Source organism: Schistocerca serialis, chromosome 8, assembly GCF_023864345.2.
Source record: "Schistocerca serialis cubense isolate TAMUIC-IGC-003099 chromosome 8, iqSchSeri2.2, whole genome shotgun sequence".
NCBI classification, from domain to species: domain Eukaryota; kingdom Metazoa; phylum Arthropoda; class Insecta; order Orthoptera; family Acrididae; genus Schistocerca; species Schistocerca serialis.
Window position 1 is genome coordinate 306710903 of NC_064645.1, and position 18645 is coordinate 306729547.

The window sequence follows — 18645 nt, forward strand, 5'->3', positions numbered from 1 at the left end:
GCAAAGTCCACAGCTTAGCTGCAGCATACTTCTTTCCTTTTATGCAAGCAGGATGAGGTCCTTTTCACTCGTCTTTGTGTAGGACACAGCCCTAAGACACTTGGCTCCTTGCTACAGCAAGAGAACTCTCCATTGTTTAGTGCTTGTAGCATACAGATCATGGGGACTCAGATTTTAGTAGTGTATCTTTTATATTCAGACTAGAGGACAGCAGCTCATTTGTTGATAGATTTGCCTCATATTTTAACTGATGGCAAGACAAATGTTATACAACTTTTAAGGTGGTGTGAAATGTCCAAACCAGCCCCCAAATTTTTAGGGAGACGTTTTTAATGTGTGATTAGAGTGACTAGGACATCCATGTTCTTTGCAAGTGATCAGCCAGTCATATTTCCCCATGTAGTTATTTTAGTTTTCGTCTTGTGTTACTTGTATTTTAATTAAGTACAGAAAGTTCTGATTGAGAATTACAAATTATTTAGGAATAAAGCCCCCCCCCCCCCCCCCCCCACACACACACACACGGGAGAAGCGATCCCTCTTCTCATCTCCCAGCCTCTTTGTTTGGCCACCCTCTGCTAACACCCACGCACTTATCTTTTCCCGCTAGTCTCCTTTGTTCTCCTTTTTTCCCCACCTCTCTGCCACACAACCTCCTGATGCTACACCTGTTGGTGTTCTAGTCCCAGCACACTCCGGCAGATAGCAAGCCTCCATCCCCCCACCTGTGCACTACTATCCATTTCTCATCCCCACCCCCTTCTGGACTGCTACTGCCATCACACATGATAGTTGCATTCTAGCTGATCTGCTGGAGTTGGCTGTTGTGTGTGTGTGTGTGTGTGTGTGTGTGTGTGTGTGTGTGTGTGTGTGTGTGTGTGGGGTGGGGGGGGGGGGGTGGGGGGTGATGTGCTTGCTTGTATGTATAAATGGTGTGTGTTTCTCTTTTGTTGATGAAGGCTGTAGCTGAAAGCTTTGTGTAAGTGCCTTTTAATTGCGCCTGTCCGCAACTTAACATGTCTTCTTTACAGTAAGTAGCAATCTGTTTTCCTACATTGTTTATATTCCAGTTAATGATTAATACTGTGGTATTAATGTTAATATCACAATTTATACAGCACTATGTACAAAGTTAGTAAGATAACTCTGAAACGGAAACCAACTTAAATTAAAAAAAAAAAAAAATCCTTGGCCTTTGTTTAAGACTCATATTTATGCCATTGAAAATTCTTATGATACTCAGATTGTCATGAAACACATACTATTTCTATTTCTTGTTGAGTATAACAAATGTTTTACAGCCCACTATGAGTTTGGTGCTTTTCTCAGCCAGATAATTTCCAGCTTTTAGTACATCTAATGTATGTAGATCATTCACGAATTCCTCATAGGTCATACCAATACATAGGATCTGTCTTAAGGGACAAGTTACTCCAAGGCAAATCTGCTTCTTATTTTTATTTTTTTAAAAAGAGGTAGTGTTCTGTAAGAAACAGTTCAGTACCATTATTGAGAATTTCTGTGGCTTGATCGATTCCTACTGGAAGCCTTTTAATATCTTCAGCTGTCCGTGACCAATGGAATCTGTGTAATGGAATGCTTATCGTCAAGGAAACTGAGACAAATAACCTGCTTACTCTAAATAATAAACTAATTTTCCATTGTTTTCTGTTATGATCCTCAGTCCAATGACTGGTTTGATGCAGCTCGCTCCTTGCGAATCTATCCTCTGCAAGCCCTTCGTCTCTGAAAAAGCTTTTTCATGCTATAGCCAGTCAGCATAATTTTATATTCTCTCTACTTCAATCATTATCAATTATTTTTCTGCCCAAATAACAAAACTCATTTACTTCTTTTAGTGTGTCACTTCATAATCTAATTCCTTCATCTTTATTGGATTTAATTTGATTACTGTCTATTTCCCTTGTTTTGTTGTTGTTTATCTTATAACCTCTTTTGAAGACGCTATCCATAACATTCAGCTTCTCTTCCAAGTTCTTTGCTGTCTCTGACAGGCTTACATCTTCACTGATAACCTTTAAAGTTTTTATTCCTTTTTTCCTTGGTTTCTTTTACTGCTTACTCAAGGTACAGTTTGAACAACATTGGGGGTGGGCTATAACCTTGTCTCACTCCCACCTCAACCATTGCTTCCCTTTCATGTCCTTCAACTCCTGTGACTGCAGTCTGGTTTCTGTTTAAGTTGCAAGTAGCCTTTTGATTCCCACTTTTTTTGCTACTTTTAAAATACCAAAGAGTGTCAAACATTGTCAAAAGTTTTTTCTCGAAACGTATGTTTGCCTATTGTCAGATTATCTTCTAAAATAAATGATGGAGGTCAACATTGCCTCTCATGTTCATACTTTTCTCTGCAACCCAAACTGATCTTACCCAAGTTTGACATCTGTCTGTTTTTGCATTCTTCTGTAAATAATTTGAGTCAGTATTTTGCAATTATTACTTATTACTATTCATACCTGTCTTCACCTGCTGTCTTTGGAATTGTGATTATTACATTCTTCTTGAACTCTGAGGGTACGTCATCTATCTCATGTATCTTACTTTTCTTTCATGTAAAAATAATATTTTGTCAAGTAATTTTTTTATTTTATTTTTTGTATTTTTTGATTGGAGGATCCAGGGGCAAGTCTTCTCCTTATGCTAATGAGCCAGAATTTCATATAGCTCTTTTCACATGGACAGGCACCAAACTCGAGCAGCGCAAGTGAGATACGAAAGATTTTAAGAAGGTTGTATGAGAGCCATCCTAGAAAGCAGTGAAGATACATGCAAAGTGAATAAAGTTGTTAAAGTAACAAATGAAGTTGCTGTTCTTGCTAAATTTTATTTTAACAAGGTTGTGCATTTTGCTTTACTAGAAAGATGTTAAGAAAATCTTGGTTTTGAAGTTTGCCTGGATGTAGTAGATAGTGTATCATTGTATCGAAAGGAAAATCCACTTGAAAAAATTTAACATGGAGGCGTTATGGATAGCCAGCACTTTCTTCCAGGGGGCCAAAATTCCAAATATTGCCTATGACTCATTTAAAGTTAGAAGTAAAACAATACCTAGGTTTTGGAGTTACTGGTTACTTTCTCAGGGAGGAAAGTGGGATAGGTTAGTCAAGACAGGAAAGGAAGACCAGGTCACTCAGTCTTGTGGTTGGGAGTGACCCACCTGTTGTGACAATTAGGGGAGACAGAGGTGAAATTGGGAGGGGGGGGGGGGAGTCAGAGAGATTAGGATAATGAAGATGGCACATTAGGAAGCACTGTACCACCCGTGTTCCAGAGAGGGTAGAAGTACTGAGTGAGTGAGAAGTAAAAATGAGTTACATGGAAGAGGAAACAGAAGTGGAATGGATATTGCAATTAAGAACTAAGAAGAAAGTGGAAAAGAAGATGGGGAGACCAAAAAATGGAGAGGAAGAGATAAAGATAAAAAAGTAAAAAAAAAGAAATAGATTAAATAATTGATTAATTGCTACTAATAAAAAAGGAAAAAATGAGAATTAAGCCTAGTTTGGTAGTGGCATCAAAGGATATGTTGAAGAGCAAGTTCCCATCTTTGCAGTTTAGAGAGGCAAGTACTGGGTGGGAGGATAAGATGAAGTGTGTGGTATAGTAGATGTCTTTTGTCATGTTGAGGAATATGTTCAGCACTGCGTACTGTATATCCCCATTGTAGATGGCTTTCCTGTGTATCTGCACTCAGTTTCATGAGGGTTGTGTACTGATCAGCCATTATGTGTACTTATAATTTTATAGTTTTCTCTTGTACATAATTTACTGTTAAATGCTTTAAGCATCATGGTTCGTGTTACTTTCTCTTTGAATTAACTTTTGCCTTTGGTGCTTTACAGCCATGGTGATTTTGTTACAATAATTGATCTCCCTGAAGGAGAACATCAGTACAAGTTCCTCGTGGATGGTGAATGGAAACATGATCCTGGAGTGGTAAGAAGTAAATTCATTTCTGCAGTTTCTTTGTAAATTATATTGTTTCAGCAGCTGCAGTGACATTAAAAATCAACAGTTAGAAGTAAATGATGTGAACAGGAAGAAATGACCTGTGTGACAATCACCAGAACTGAAACAACTAGTGTAAGGTTGAGAAAAATATATAGTGGTTATAATTAATGAATGTGAGAGTATAAAACTCACGATTTAAATATTGAGAAGGAACCAAAAAGTAGGAGGGAAGAATATTTACATTTAGATGATTCGGTATTGATTGGCACTCCCCGTATAACTCCTTCAAAGTAGCAATTTGAAATGTGTGTGTCAATGTATGCATGAAGATGGACTGTAGTACTGTCTACCACCACCAGATGGTGTTGCTGCTTCCCATATGTGGCACATTGCAGCAGCTTTTGTTCTGGCTTGCGAGTATGCTGATGGACATCGATAAGACAACATGGAAGCAGACAAGCGTGGGCAACAGTTGACAGTCTGGTTTCTTTGGAGGGAAAGAGTGACTGCTTCAGGCATCCACAAGAGGTTAGTAACCATATCTTGGAAAACAGATTCGTGTTTTGTTGGGTATTAGAATTCAGAGATGGCAGGGACTGTGCTGAAAAATACAAAAGCACTTGGTATCCAGCAACTGCACGCAAAACCATACAATGCCAAGCTTGTCAATGACAGGTGAACACATTTGATGAACTAGAGAAGGCAGCAGGTCTATCTTGGGGCTCCACACTCTCATCCGTAAGGATTTGAAGAAGAAGAAGAAGAAGAAGAAGAAGAAGAAGAAGGTGAGTGCACAATGGGTGCCTCATTCCCTCACCATTGTGCAGAAACAGAAGCATGTGCAGATGTGTCAACAGTTGGTGCAACAGTACAGTGCAGAGCCAGCATGTGGTGACCATTGCTGAGTTGTGGTTCTTCCACGAGACTCTAGAAAAGAAACGCCAGTCTATGGAATGAAAGCATACTGGGAGCCCTCGTCCCAAGAAGTCATGGCTGGGACTACTAATGCAGAAACAAATGGCAACTGTGTTCGGGCATGAGGAAGGGACACAGCTGGTGGATTAGCTCCCTCCCAGTATAACTCATGACAGTGAGCAGTACTGCAGTTCACTGCACCAACTCCACTGGCGCATTCAACAATGCCGCTACAGAAAATGGGACTGTGGTATTCTTCTCCAACATTACAATGCATGCCCACATCCTCCATATTTGCTGGATCTGGCTCCTAGCCTATGTGCCTTATTTGACACAATGAAAGAGGTTATGCAGGGTAAGTAGTTCACCACCAATGATGAACTTCATGCAGTTGTCCTCTAGTAGCACCAGGGTACACCCAGAGAATGGTTCGCTATGTAAATACGGAAGCTGCCAGAACAATGGCAGAATCGCAATGGCATACCTATAATATAACCTGTGTTGCTTTATCAAGTAAATGGTTCTTGTAAACACAAAAAATTTAGTCCCGATCATTTTTAACGCCCTAAGTAAAAGCATAAATAACAGTGGGGAGCAATGATTGACATTTAGATTCAACTGTCTGTGTGGTTATTGGGATAGTTGCTAAAATAAACTGAATATGACTGCTGCAGCATATCATGATCAGAAAGAAAAACTTAAGGTCATTTTGAAAGTTGCAGATACAAGTAAAAAATTAATGACCCAAGTAAGGGATAAGAGGAAAGATGTACAGAGCGAAAGGGACGCAGGAGATATACATATCTTGGGAAGGAGGGGATATACAAAGATTTAGGGGAGGAGACATGGGATTACACTAAAGATAAGTTAAGAAGATAAAAGGAAAGAAAGTCAAGTTAATGCTGATTTGTGCAACATGTTGATAAACATTAAATTGGATTTCACAATACGTACTCGCTGGAATCTGTACCAAAATAGATAATGAACCAAACTGTGCACACAAGCCAACAAAATATATGTTTTGCCACAGGCAGCTATCTGCCTATTTATGTCCTAGCAGTGGTGGGCTCTTACATATGAACTATCAGGAATTTCTCAGGCTTTTAATTGTATGCTGTAATTTTTCCTTGTTATAATTCTTTGAAAGTTTAGTGACCATCTGTGCTGTGGCTAGCTGCTGTACAGGGCACAACTAGGCCATTTCTTGGCAAGACAAGAAGAAAAGGAATAAAATATTGTGATATTTGCCTGACTTGACACATGTGATAAGTGCTGGAACAGGGGGTGAAGCTGGCTGGGGACAGTGGTGGTGAGTGTGCTGATCTGCGTTGATAGTATAAAGTTACAGTGGGGGAGCTGCTGGGCTGTAAGGGTGATTGAATAGTGGGTGTGGTATCAACAACTTGTAGGCAGGTGTTGTTTCCTATGAACCATGACATATGAAACCCTCGTACAATAACCAAGATGTGATCACCGTAAGTTTGATGTTGCTGGAAAGTTTGTAGTGCTGAGTGAACTGTCTGGAAATGAAACAGTTTTCAACCTGCCATTCCTCATGCTGTCCTTCAACTACAATTATGTCATTGAGCTGGAATTGCTGCGCATGAACATAGTGTCAATGTTTGAAGTGTTTGATGCTCTTCCGTACTCCAGACTGACATTGAGTGGTGTTGTCCGTCCGAACATTGCCTATATCAGCCGTTTTGGTTGTTTAGCTGCTTGTAGTCTACGTCCATTGTGGTGGAACGGTGTACTTGGCTTAGTATGAATCTTATGCACAATGTGTGTCTAGTACCTTGTGAGAGTTTTGCAGTGTAGTGTTCCCCAACTGTACATCTGTGTCATCTGCCAACGGCAAGGTGTGTGCTGCCAGAATAGTCTCCTCTGGAACTGCCTGTCGATGTAATGGTAAACTGCTGGGTACTGATTCTCAACTACTGGTTTGCTTAAGGGTTGTCAGATCTGGGGAGAGAAGAAAGTGTCAGAAAAAATCCGTGCCCAAGATTAGTTCTCAAACATCTGCAACCAAAAACTGCCATGGGAATTTCTCGTGTAGACTGAGGTGCACGATGTATGTGGCAGTTGTGAATTGGTTGATATGACTATTATTTTGTGGTGTGTAGTTGAGCAGCTAGCATTGTAGGCTCCGTTGATGGGTTCTCTCTGGGAATGGTGCTCACTTCCGAGCTGATATTGATCAGGAGGTATAGATTCATTGAGTATTTTAACATGCACAGTCTACTGCTGTCAGTCAGAGATGGTACAAAACTAGTCAGGCCCACATCTCCAATCTGTTGGCATCTTTATTGTGCACTGTGACTGAGATTGCATCTAGTATTTGAATGGTGGCAGTGTGTGGAGCAGTTGCTTGCTCAACTACTGAAGCGAGCAAGAAACCAACATAGCCGAGATCATGTCACTGCACCTTCGTCAGGAATGTTATTGTTTGCCATGAGTGTGGTTGTCGCAGTTGGTCAGCACCTTCCCGGCAAGTGCTAATGATGTCAATCTGATGAGCGCATGGAATTGGTTGAATCATGTCAGCTGATAACGGCTGCAGACAGCGTCATTGTTGCCTGGTATGTTTGTGTATTGTCAGTACTGTAGAATAGCAAAATGTCTGTCAGCCTGAAATAATTTGTGTTCCATCATTTTGTTTTAATGTGAGAATGTTGCCACCTGTATCTGTGGCAGCAGTTTTACGAGCTGTAGCGTCTAAAGTGTAGTATCTGTTATGAGATGAGGTGATTGAAGTACAGAGATGCCTTTTGTTGTTGATATGCTGAGTCGTGTGGTCTGAGGGCAGCAGTGTATGAGATCTCTGGGACCATGCACAGCATGGATGTCAAACAGAGAATCTTCTCACGTGGTCCTGTCATCTATGCCCCACATGAGGTTGCAAATGGATTCAGCTGGGTTGAGTCCAATGCGGCCAGGCCAGTAAAATCAAACAATGTGCTGCTTTGTAGGCCTGAAGTAATCTTTGGAACATTGTCTTGTTGTTGGGAGAAAAGATTGCACTCATCACCAAAATCAGTGAGATGCTCAGGAGTTATTACACATTGTTTATACCTATGTGCAGTGTTGTAGCCAACTGTCCAACATGGTAGAATGTCACTTTCATTTTTCACACATAATGTAGACTGGTATGGGTGGTGGAAAAATTATGCAAATCACTGCAGGCATCACTGTATTGTCCAAGTTGTTTGTAAAGGTGGTGATCGTGGGACGTTTCCATTGTCAAAGCGAACACAAGCCAATGATGTTATACTAATTATGTTGAAGCAGCTACACTGTTCATTGTTGGGTCACCACTGTGGGAATGCACGCAGGTAAATGCAGAGAGCATATAAATGCTATTAACATGCACTTTATTGGTAGCATGGACATACATAGATACACGTCTACACTCGGCAGTTGTTTGAGGCAAACTGAAATCGTCAAAGATTTTCTCACTGTCAAAGTGTCTTCTTTCCTCACATTTGCATTATTTATGGTGAGATTCCCACAAATATCTGTACATATATTAAATGCTTTTTATCATTTGTCAAACATAACCTTTCTACTTGGATAACTGGAGCACTGGCGTTCATTGACACGGAAATGACATCACAGTTGAGGGACGGGAAACATTAATATAAGTGGGAGTCTATATTAGCATATTGTTGTTGTGGTCTTCAGTCCAGAGACTGGTTTGATGCAGCTCTCCATGCTACTCTATCATGTGCAAGGTTCTTCATCTCCCAGTACCTACTGCAACCTACATCCTTCTGAATCTGTTTAGTGTATTCATCTCTTGGTCTCCCTCTACTAGCATAATGGAAACATATTATTCTACATGGGAAATGACAGCTGTTGCTTCCATTTGCCAGACCATAATAGAGGATCATGTCTTCCATTTTATATGTGGAATGATAGGTATCCATTATGCTGGTATGTACGAAGAAGAAATTTCATTGTAAAAGCATTTCAGGAACTTAATACACAAACTTGTTCCATTAGATCTAATGTATGCAGTCCACTTACCCAGAACTGGGAATGAGGTTTACCATAACAATACTAACAGGTATGTACTGCAAGCTGCTGCATCAATGGACAATAACAGAGGAATGTGTTGTCATTTGTTTACTGCATTCTGTAATTCATTCATAATAGCAAAGGGCTTGCAGTAGAAGATAGATTTGTTTATCACAGTGTAATAACTTCAAGTTGAACAAATATATTTCAAGGAAGAAGCAATACATGAAAGTCGCAGACCAAGTAAACAGAGTAAGACGTGTGTACACTTTAACAGTCCAATCATAACTGAGTCCGGGTCTAGCGGCCGCTGGCCGCTTAGGTGGCGCTGCTGCTGCATGGCTGGCAGACAGCGCACCATGTAGAGGACGTGCGTAACTGCGCGGCGACACTTTGAAAGATCAGCGAGTCACAACACTTTACCCCTCTTTGAATTTTTTGCACAGGTCTTGATGGAGGTAGCCTGTAGACCTGTAGATTGCTAACATCCATAGGTGTTGTTTGACTGGCTGTAAAGTCTCAAGGAGGAGGCTTCCCGTACGGACGGAAGTGTCCCCGATGATAACGGGTCGAGATGAGAGGAGACCTAGGGGTCGGATCTGCTGGGGCCCCGTGCACCAATCTGCCCATTGCGACAAGTCCGGTTGCTATAACAGGAGACATGGGCGATGTGTCCACGTCCGTAGGAGAAGGAGGCGAGTAGAGTTGCTCCGACAGATGATGGTCATCTGGTTCCTGCATGGGCACATCTTCTGGTGGCGTTAGTTCTTGTGCTGCCACCGATATGATGGTGAGAGGACTGTATTAATGAGAGATTCCAGTATCCCGAGCATCAGGTAGAACTGAAGGTCGTGTAGTGGCATCTGGAACAGGCGTTGCCGGCACACGAGGCCGAAGCTGGTCCGAATGATTCACTGCAACACCCATGCCCATCTGGATTTCATACAGGTGTTGGCCACGGTGTCGTAAGATGCAGCCAGGACTCCATTTTGGCCGCCTGCCCTATCCCCGTACCCATACAAGGGCCAAGCGAAGGCACCCGCGGCTGTGAGGTGGAAGGCCGCAGAAGAAGAAGTAGCGTGCGAGGCTGTCGGCCATATAAGAGCTCAGCCGGGCTGTGGTCACCCATGGGGGTGAAATGGTAAGAAGCCAGAAATTGGAGAAGCACATCATCAGCAGAAGAAGTCAAGAGTTTCCTCATCTGAGTCTTAAATGTGCGAACCAGTCGTTCAGCCTCACCGTTTGACTGTGGATGGAACGGAGGGGCCGTGACATGCATGACGCTGTGATGGGCACAAAAATCCGCAAAATTGGTAGAGGCTAATTGCGGACCATTATCAGTAACAAGAGTAGAGGGAAGGCCTTCCAAAGAGAAAATGCGAGCTAGAGCATTGGTAGTTGCCGCAGTGGTAGGCGACGTGCAACAGACAATGAAACGCAAGTTAGGGTAGGCATCAATAACGAGAAGCCAATAAGTACCTAAAAAAGGTCCTGCGAAGTCAGCATGAATACGCTCCCAGGGCTTCTCAAGCGAAGGCCATGCTGATAAAGATGACTTCGGGGCGGAGGCCTGTGACTCACGAGGGCCGCAGGCAGCGACCATGTGGGCGATTTCAGAGTCGATGCTGGGCCAGTACACATGATAGCGCCCCAGAGATTTTGTGCGAGAGACATCCCAGTGCCCTTGGTGAAGGAGGCACAAGACCGAAGCACGCAAAGACGCAGGTACCACAACACGCGGCAAAGCATTTTCGGTGGAAAGGAGGATAACACCATCCCTAGCTGTGAGGCGGTAACGCAAAGCGTAGTAGTTCCGCAACGGATGAGAAGTCTTAGCGGACGGACGATGTGGCCAAACCTTCTGAATACAGCATAAAACCCGTGAGAGGGTAGGGTCAGAACCTGTAGCAGCTGCCAGCCTTTCCCCGTTGATGGGGAACCCATCCACAACCCACTGCTCGGCAACATCCAGGTGGAAGCACAAAAATTCGTCCCTATCGAATGCCAGATCAGGACCCATGGGAAGGAGAGACAGTGCATCAGCATTTGCATGTTTAGCCGTCAGCCGGAAATGAATCTCATAATTCAAACGAGACAAGTAAAGAGCCCAACGCAGGAGGCGGTGTGCAACCTTATCGGGAAGTGACGTTGATGGATGAAACAAGGAAACAAGTGGTTTGTGATCCGTAACAAGATGAAATTTGGATCCCTAGAGAAAAACTCGAAACTTATGAAGAACATAAATAATGGCCAAAGCTTCTTTCTCATTTTGAGAATACTTTTGTTGGGCATCCGTGAGCGTTTTGGAGGCATAAGCAATGGGTTGTTCAGAACCGTCAGAAAAACGGTGTGCAAGGACTGCACTGACCCCATATTGAGAGGCGTCAGTGGCAAGAACAAGATGTTGCCTTGGTCAATAAGTAGCCAGGCACGGGGCCTGTTTCAGCATAGTCTTCAATTTCTGGAAAGCCGCATCGCATGACGCGAACCAGTGAATAGGCACGTTTTTATGCAACAGGCGATGCAACGGCTGAGCCACCGAAGCAGCAGACGGTAAAAACTTGTGATAGTATGCTATTTTCCCCAAGAGGCCTGTAGTTCCTTAACAGATGTAGGGCGAGGAAGGGCATCGATCGCAGCGACAGTGTGCTGAAGCGGACGAATACCATCGTAAGACATGAAAAAGTGTGCGGAGATTTTGAAGATGTTCGTCAGTGGTGGAGCCAGTGACAACAATGTCGTCCTGGTAATTTATACACCCAGGGACAGTTAGCAATAATTGTTCCAAGAATCGCTGAAAGAGAGCAGGGGCGCTGGCAACCCCAAATGGCAATCGTTGGTATTGATAGAGGCTGAAAGGCGTGTTAAGGACCAAAAACTGCCGGGAAGCAGTGTCAAGAGGAAGTTGATGATAAGCTTCTGACAGGTCAAGTTTAGAAAAATACTGACCTCCAGCAAGTTTAGTGAACAATTCTTCAGGTCGAGGCATAGGGTAAGTGTCGATAAGGCATTGAGCATTTACAGTGGATTTGAAATCGCCACAGAGACGAATATCACCATTTGGCTTAGCAACAACAACAGGAGAGGACCACTCACTGGAAGTGACAGGAAGCAAGACCCCTGAAGCAGTGAGACGATCCAGCTCCCGTTTGACCTGATCACGAAGGGCCACAGGAATGGGCAGAGCCTGAAAAAACTTAGGCCGAGCAGTGGGTTTGAGCGTGATATGAGCTTCAAAGTCATTTGCACGGCCTAACCCAGGAGAAAAAAGGGACAAAAATGTCGTCGACAAGGAATCCAATTGAGCATAAGGAATAGCATCAGAGACAATATTGACAGAGTCATCTATGGAGAACCCAAAAACATGAAAGGCATCGAAACCAAAAAGATTCTCTGCGTTACTATGGTCGACCATAAATATGGGGTCAGTGCGAACGTCAGATTTGTAAGATACCTCAGCATCAAATTGTCTCAAGAGAGAAATCTTCTGTTTATTGTAAGTACGTAATTGCCTAGTGACAGGTGACAGGATTGGAGAACCCAACTGAAGATATGTCTGAGAATTGATGATAGTGGCAGCAGAACCAGTATCCACCTGCATGCGGACATCTCGACCAAGTATTTGGACAGTGAGGAATAACTTTCCTGAAAGGGAAGAAGTACAATTGACAGACAACACAGGATCAGAATCAGTGTCATGTTCATGAACATCATTTATGTGGTCGGATTTGCAAACAGATGACATATGACCCCTTTTTTGCATTTGTGACACACTGCCCAACATTGTGGACAGTCTTTTCGTGAATGTTTCGTAAAACACCGCAGACATGAAGGAAGTTGCCGTGGGTTTTGCTGCAGTTTCTTAGAGGTTTGTTTACGGTTAGGCCGAGGGTGCGCTTGGGAGCGTACTTCAGCCACATCGGCCAACGGGGACATGCCACACGCTTCGTCAACATCGCACAGAGATTGTATTTCCCCGACATCGCCCCAAGCCTCTATTTGCGCTCCAGCGGTGCGAGAAATTTCAAAAGACTGAACGATGGATAGGACTTCATCTAGAGTCGGATTTGCCAACTGAAGGGCACGTTGCTTAACTTCTTTGTTGGGCGCCGATCGGATAATAGCATCCCGTACCATGGAATTGACGTAGGATTCTTTGTGAATTTCAGTAACAAATTGACACTTTCTACTGAGGCCGTGAAGTTCAGCAGCCCAAGCGCAGTAGGATTGATTCGGTTGTTTTTGACAACGATAAAAGGCAACACGAGAGGCTACCACATGCGTTTGCTTTTGAAAATAGATGGACAGAAGTGAGCACATTTCAGCAAAGGACAAAGACGCAGGATCTTTCAAAGGAGTCAATTGCAACAACAACCGATACATTTGAGGTGAAATCCGTGAAAGGAACAGAGACTTTCATGTTTGTTCGTCCGCGACATGAAATGCCAAGAAGTGCTTTCGAAGATGTTCTTCATAATCAGACCAGTCTTCCGCCGTCTCGTTGTAAGGAGGAAAAGTAGGTAGAGACGACGACGACGGAGACGCCCCGCATTTGATGCCACGACGAAATCATGAATCGCATTTGAGAGCCGCGTTTGCTGTTCTATGAGACCTTGCAATAGTTGCTCTAAAGTAGCCATGGAAACAAGTTGGTCAATGATGGAAAAGAAAAATCACTACCTTATCGCCAATTGTAATAACTTCAAGTTGAAAAAATATATTTCAAGGAAGACGCAATACATGAAAGTCACAGATCAAGTAAACAGAGTAAGACATGAGTACACTTTAACAGTCAAATCATAACTGAGTCCAAGTGTAGCAGCCACTGGCTGGCTGGCCGCTTAGGTGGCGCTGCTGCTGCTGCATAGCTGGCAGACAGCGCCGCATGTAGAGGGCACGCGTAACTGCGAAAGGTCGGCGAGTCACGACACACAGTAGGGGCGATAAACAAGTGCTAATAGCTCTTAAGGCATGACTTTTAAAGCCCATGTTTACTGAATGTTTTTGTCTTTCTCTTGTCCATACTACCACCTGTCAAAATATGGAACATTTTTTTAACAACCTGTATGTACCTACCATCTTTCCCCCCACATTCCCAGATTGTGCATTAACCTCACGATGAGCCAGTCACAGTGGTGGTCATAGAACACTTCTGGTGGTCTACATGAACATACTGCAAACCACTGTGAAGTGCATGGCAGAAGGTACATCCAATTGTACCAATTATAAGGCTTTCTCCTGTTCCATTTACAATGGATCCTGGGAAGGATGATTGCTTGAATGCCTCCATGCATTCTGTGGTTAGTATTATCTTGTCTTTGTGATCACTATGTAGGAGGTTGTAATATGTTCCCAGATTAATCACTTAAAGCTAGTCATAGAAACTTTGTAAGTAGGTTTTCATGGGATAGTTAGTGTCTATCTCAAAGTGTCTGTCAGTTAAATTCTTTCTGCATCTTCATGACACTCTCCCATGTGTTGAACAATCCTGTAACCATTCTTGCTGCACTTCCTTGTATCTGTTCACTATCCCCCATTAGTCCTATTTGGTATGGGGTGCCCCCCCCCCCCCCCCACACACACACACGCGTACGTACGTTACAGAAAAATTCTAGGGTGGGACACATGAGTGTTTCAAAGGGTTGTTTTCATTTTGTGAACCGCACAGTTATGAAATTTTGAACTTTTAAAGTAAGTTACCAATCTTTATACCACTTTGAAATGTGATCAAGTTTACGGTGCTTTTTTTCAAGCAGTACCTCATTATTGGTAAGTGCGTCATCTGCAAGAAGTTTGAGGTTACTATTAACATTATCTACAACACCATTAATATACAGTATGAACAGCAAGGATCCCAACACATTTCCAGGGGTACACCTGAGGTTACTTCATCTATCAGTGACTCTCCATCCAAGATAACACACAGCATCCTCCCTACCAAGAAATCCTCACTAGAGTAACGAATTTATCTGTATACTACTTATGATCACACGAGGGTCACTCCAAAAGAAATGCACACTGTTTTTCTAAAAATACAGTTTTCATTCTGCATGTGTGAAAGTTTTACAGTGTGTAGATACATCCTGCCTGGTTGTTTTCAAACTAAGTTCAACATGTTCCTGTGAGTGGCGCTGTCACAGCATGTCTTCAAGATGGCTGCTACACTTGACGTTCATCAGAAGCAGTGTGCTGTCATAGAATTCCTGTACTGTGAAAACGAGACAGTGGGAAAAAGAGATTGAAAAAGGTGTGTGGAGATGCTGCTGTCGATTGCAGTACAGTTAGTTGGTGGGCAAGCAGGTTACATGATGAAAGTGGGCACGGCAATATTGGGGATTGTCCTCACAGCGGCAGGCCTCGTACTGCACACACTCCAGACATTGTGCAGAGAGTTAACGAATTGGTGACTGTTTACAGACACATCACAGTGAACGAATTGTCACGCTACATTAGGATAGGGGGAGGAAGTGTTTTCAGAATACTGAAAGTGTTGGCGTTAAAAAAGGTTTGTGCCAGGTGGGTTCCCAGAATGTTGACAGTGGCTCACAAACAAGAAAAACGGCATGCAGCGAACTTTTGGAACAGTACGAGAATGAGGAGATGAATTTCTTGGGAGAATTGTCACAAGTGATGAAACATGGCTCCATTTTTCACCAGAGACAAAGAGGCAATCAGTGGAGTGGCATTATGCAAATTCACCCAAGAAAAAAAAAATTCAAAACCACACCTTCTGCTGGAAAAGTTATAGATACGGTGGTTTTCAATTCCGAAGGACTCTTGCTTGTCTACATCATGCCAAGTGGAACCACCATAAATTCTGATGCATATGTGACGACACTGAAGAAACTTCAAGCTCGACTGAGTCGTGTTCGACCACATCGGCAAAAGCAGGATGTTTTGCTGTTGCACGACAATGCACAACCATATGTCAGTCAAAAAACCATGCAAGCAATCACAAAACTCGGATGGACGACACTGAAACAACCGCCTTACAGTCCTGACCTGGCTCCTTGAGACTATCATCTCTTTGGGAAACTGAAAGACTCTCTTTGTGGTACAGAGTTTGAAGATGATGACTCCCTTGTGCACACTGCCAAACAGTGGCTCCAACAGGTTGATCCAGAATTTTACCGTGTGAGTACACAGGCGCTGGTTCCAAGATGGCGTAAGGCAGTTGAGAGGGATGGAAATTATGTGGAGAAATGAAATTATTGTTCCTAAAGGATTTATCTACACACTGTAAACTTTCGAACATGTAGAATAAAAGATGGATTTAAAAAAAATAGTGTGCATTTCTTTTGAAGTGACCCTCGTACTTTCAATAATAAGCCAGAGTGTGGTACTGAGGCAAGTGCTTCGGAGGTCAAGAAATGCAGCATCTGCTTGACTGCCTTGATTCACTGCTTTCAGGTTGTCGAGTAAGAAAAATGTGAGTTGGTTTTCACGCAAACATTGTTTTTGGAAGACATGCTGATTGGAATGGAGGGGTTCATCCTGTTCTCTTCTGTGCCCTGCTTTTATTTTGCCTAGAGTTCCGCATCTGCTGCATTTGGAGCAGGTTCAGTGCTGGGTTCCACACTTGGTTAACTTAAAATCCGTTGTACCTCTTGATTAGCTACTTCTGTAGCTGGATTTTGGTGGCCTCCTTTCATACACAGCCCTAAAAGAGGGATGTATTTTTTTAAAATTTTTAGGTCTTCATACCTCATGTTATGCTTTGTCTCTAGGCAATGTTCAACATTTTCTGATACAATTTCTTTGAAACATGGCTTTGAGGTGTATTAGTTCTGGCTCCTCCAACTTTAGACGTCTATCGGCAGAAGTAACTTGATGATGCCATGGTACACTTGAAAATTTGTTCTGCAGTAACCAGTACATCCGGCTGCATGCCCGAGAGACTTCACTCACTTCCATCATCCACAATGTTTTGCAGGTGCCACATTCAAATTATATTTTGTCTGTTTCACCATGCCAAATGAAATATTGTGGCTATAACTTGGGTAATAATTGTGCAGTCTTTTGTTAACGTAAGTTTTGTTACCATGATGCTTTATAACATTTCTCAATTCTTTCATTGCAGCGTATTATAGATAACACTATGGGATCCAAGAACAATTTGGTGACTGTCAAGAAATCAGATTTTGAAGTCTTTCAAGCTTTGGCAATGGACAGTGAAAGTGTTGGTCACCATCAACAAAGTAAGTCTATTGTATAAGAAAAATTAGTAAAATTATTATATATAATGGGTAAATATTATGCCAGAGGAAGCATTAGATTGTATTCCTAAAGGGGAGGTGAATATATGTATCAAAATTTTAGAGAGATGTTAATGTGTTGAGAGAGAGAGAGAGAGAGAGAGAGAGAGAGAGAGAGAGAGAGAGAGAGGAGGGGAGAGAGAGAGAGAGAGAGAGAGAGAGAGAGAGATTGTTAACTGGAGAGTCATTTTGATTATACAAAGAATGGTAGTAGCAGCTGGTGGTGGCTGCAGTGAAGAGAATGGGCTGCCACTGGGATTTAATCAGTAGTGAAACATACATGTGCTCATCACTTGTGAAGTGATTTTTCAGCCTGGGTCTTTATATGTCTGCAATCTTAGAAGCGGGTTCTGCACAAAAGTTGGTTAAATGTCATTCTTTTTATTGACCAAATTCTCATTTGGTGAGATGTCAATGACTTCGTTTAGGACACAACTGGAAAGGAACAAGGATGTATCGATATTGAAATATCATCAGTTGTTGCATGGCATTATATGACAGAGCAGTTCATTTATTTTTTTATTACCTAATTGGAAACTTTTACTGCAAACTCCATTATCTTAACAGCGTATAAACAGTGACATACATTTTCTTAATAGCCTACAAAAAGCAAATTACATTTTCTTAACAGCCTTTAAACACAAATTGCGTACATTTACTATAATCAAACAACACAATTTTACATTTACTATAATCAAACAACACAATTAAAAAAAATAATTGAAATCTGTTTCTGATCTTGGATTCATTCTGCACGCATTCAGTTTGATTTATTTTGCCCTTACATCATAATATTCTTTATTTCTGAAGTGTTGCTTGGTTAAAGGATGAAAACTCTCTCTTAGTGTTCCTCGTAATGTTCCGTTTATGGAGACTTAGTCCACTTTCATTCATTCATTCATTCATTTATTCATTCATGAATTCCATAGATCTCATCAAGAACAAGAACCTTCAGGGATGTGGAATGTGCCAAGATATACTTTAACATGAGACAAAGACATCATGGAAACTTTATCTGTGTACTGGGTTCACTGTAAATTATAACTATATCCTTTAATGCTACTCATGCTTATGGCACCTACATTTAATTGAGTAAATTAGTAAGAAAGCTTTTACTTTAAAAATGGTTTCCCCCCTCCCCCACCTCAGTTTTATTATGTAGCTGCTGTTTATCTGCTATTAAGAGCTTAACATTTGATTACAGTGTTTTTGTGAAGATAGCACTTTACATCTATAGATGCTGCGTCCTATGTATAGTACATTTTTATTTGCAGTACAGTTTTATCACAAACACTGATAATTAGGCCAGCGACAAACTGTGGCCAAAAAACAAGTGGACCACTCTGTTGCTGAACACGCTGCCAAACATGATATCCCTCATCTCAATGACTGCTTCGCAGCCTGTGCCATATGGATCCTTCACACCAACACCAGCTTTTCTGAATTGCGCAGGTGGGAACTTTCCCTGCAATATATCCTACGTTTC

At 42.2% G+C, this 18645-nt stretch overlaps 1 protein-coding gene across 1 annotated transcript in view; it reads left to right on the plus strand.

The window, feature by feature from the left end:
- The window catches only part of LOC126416571 (5'-AMP-activated protein kinase subunit beta-1), a 64053-nt gene that overhangs the window by 28824 nt on the left and 16584 nt on the right, over positions 1-18645 (plus strand). Inside the window, exons 4-5 of the mRNA XM_050084319.1 lie at positions 3864-3957; positions 16985-17102. Coding sequence (XP_049940276.1) covers positions 3864-3957; positions 16985-17102 — 212 coding nt within the window. The remainder of the gene's footprint in view (positions 1-3863; positions 3958-16984; positions 17103-18645) is intronic.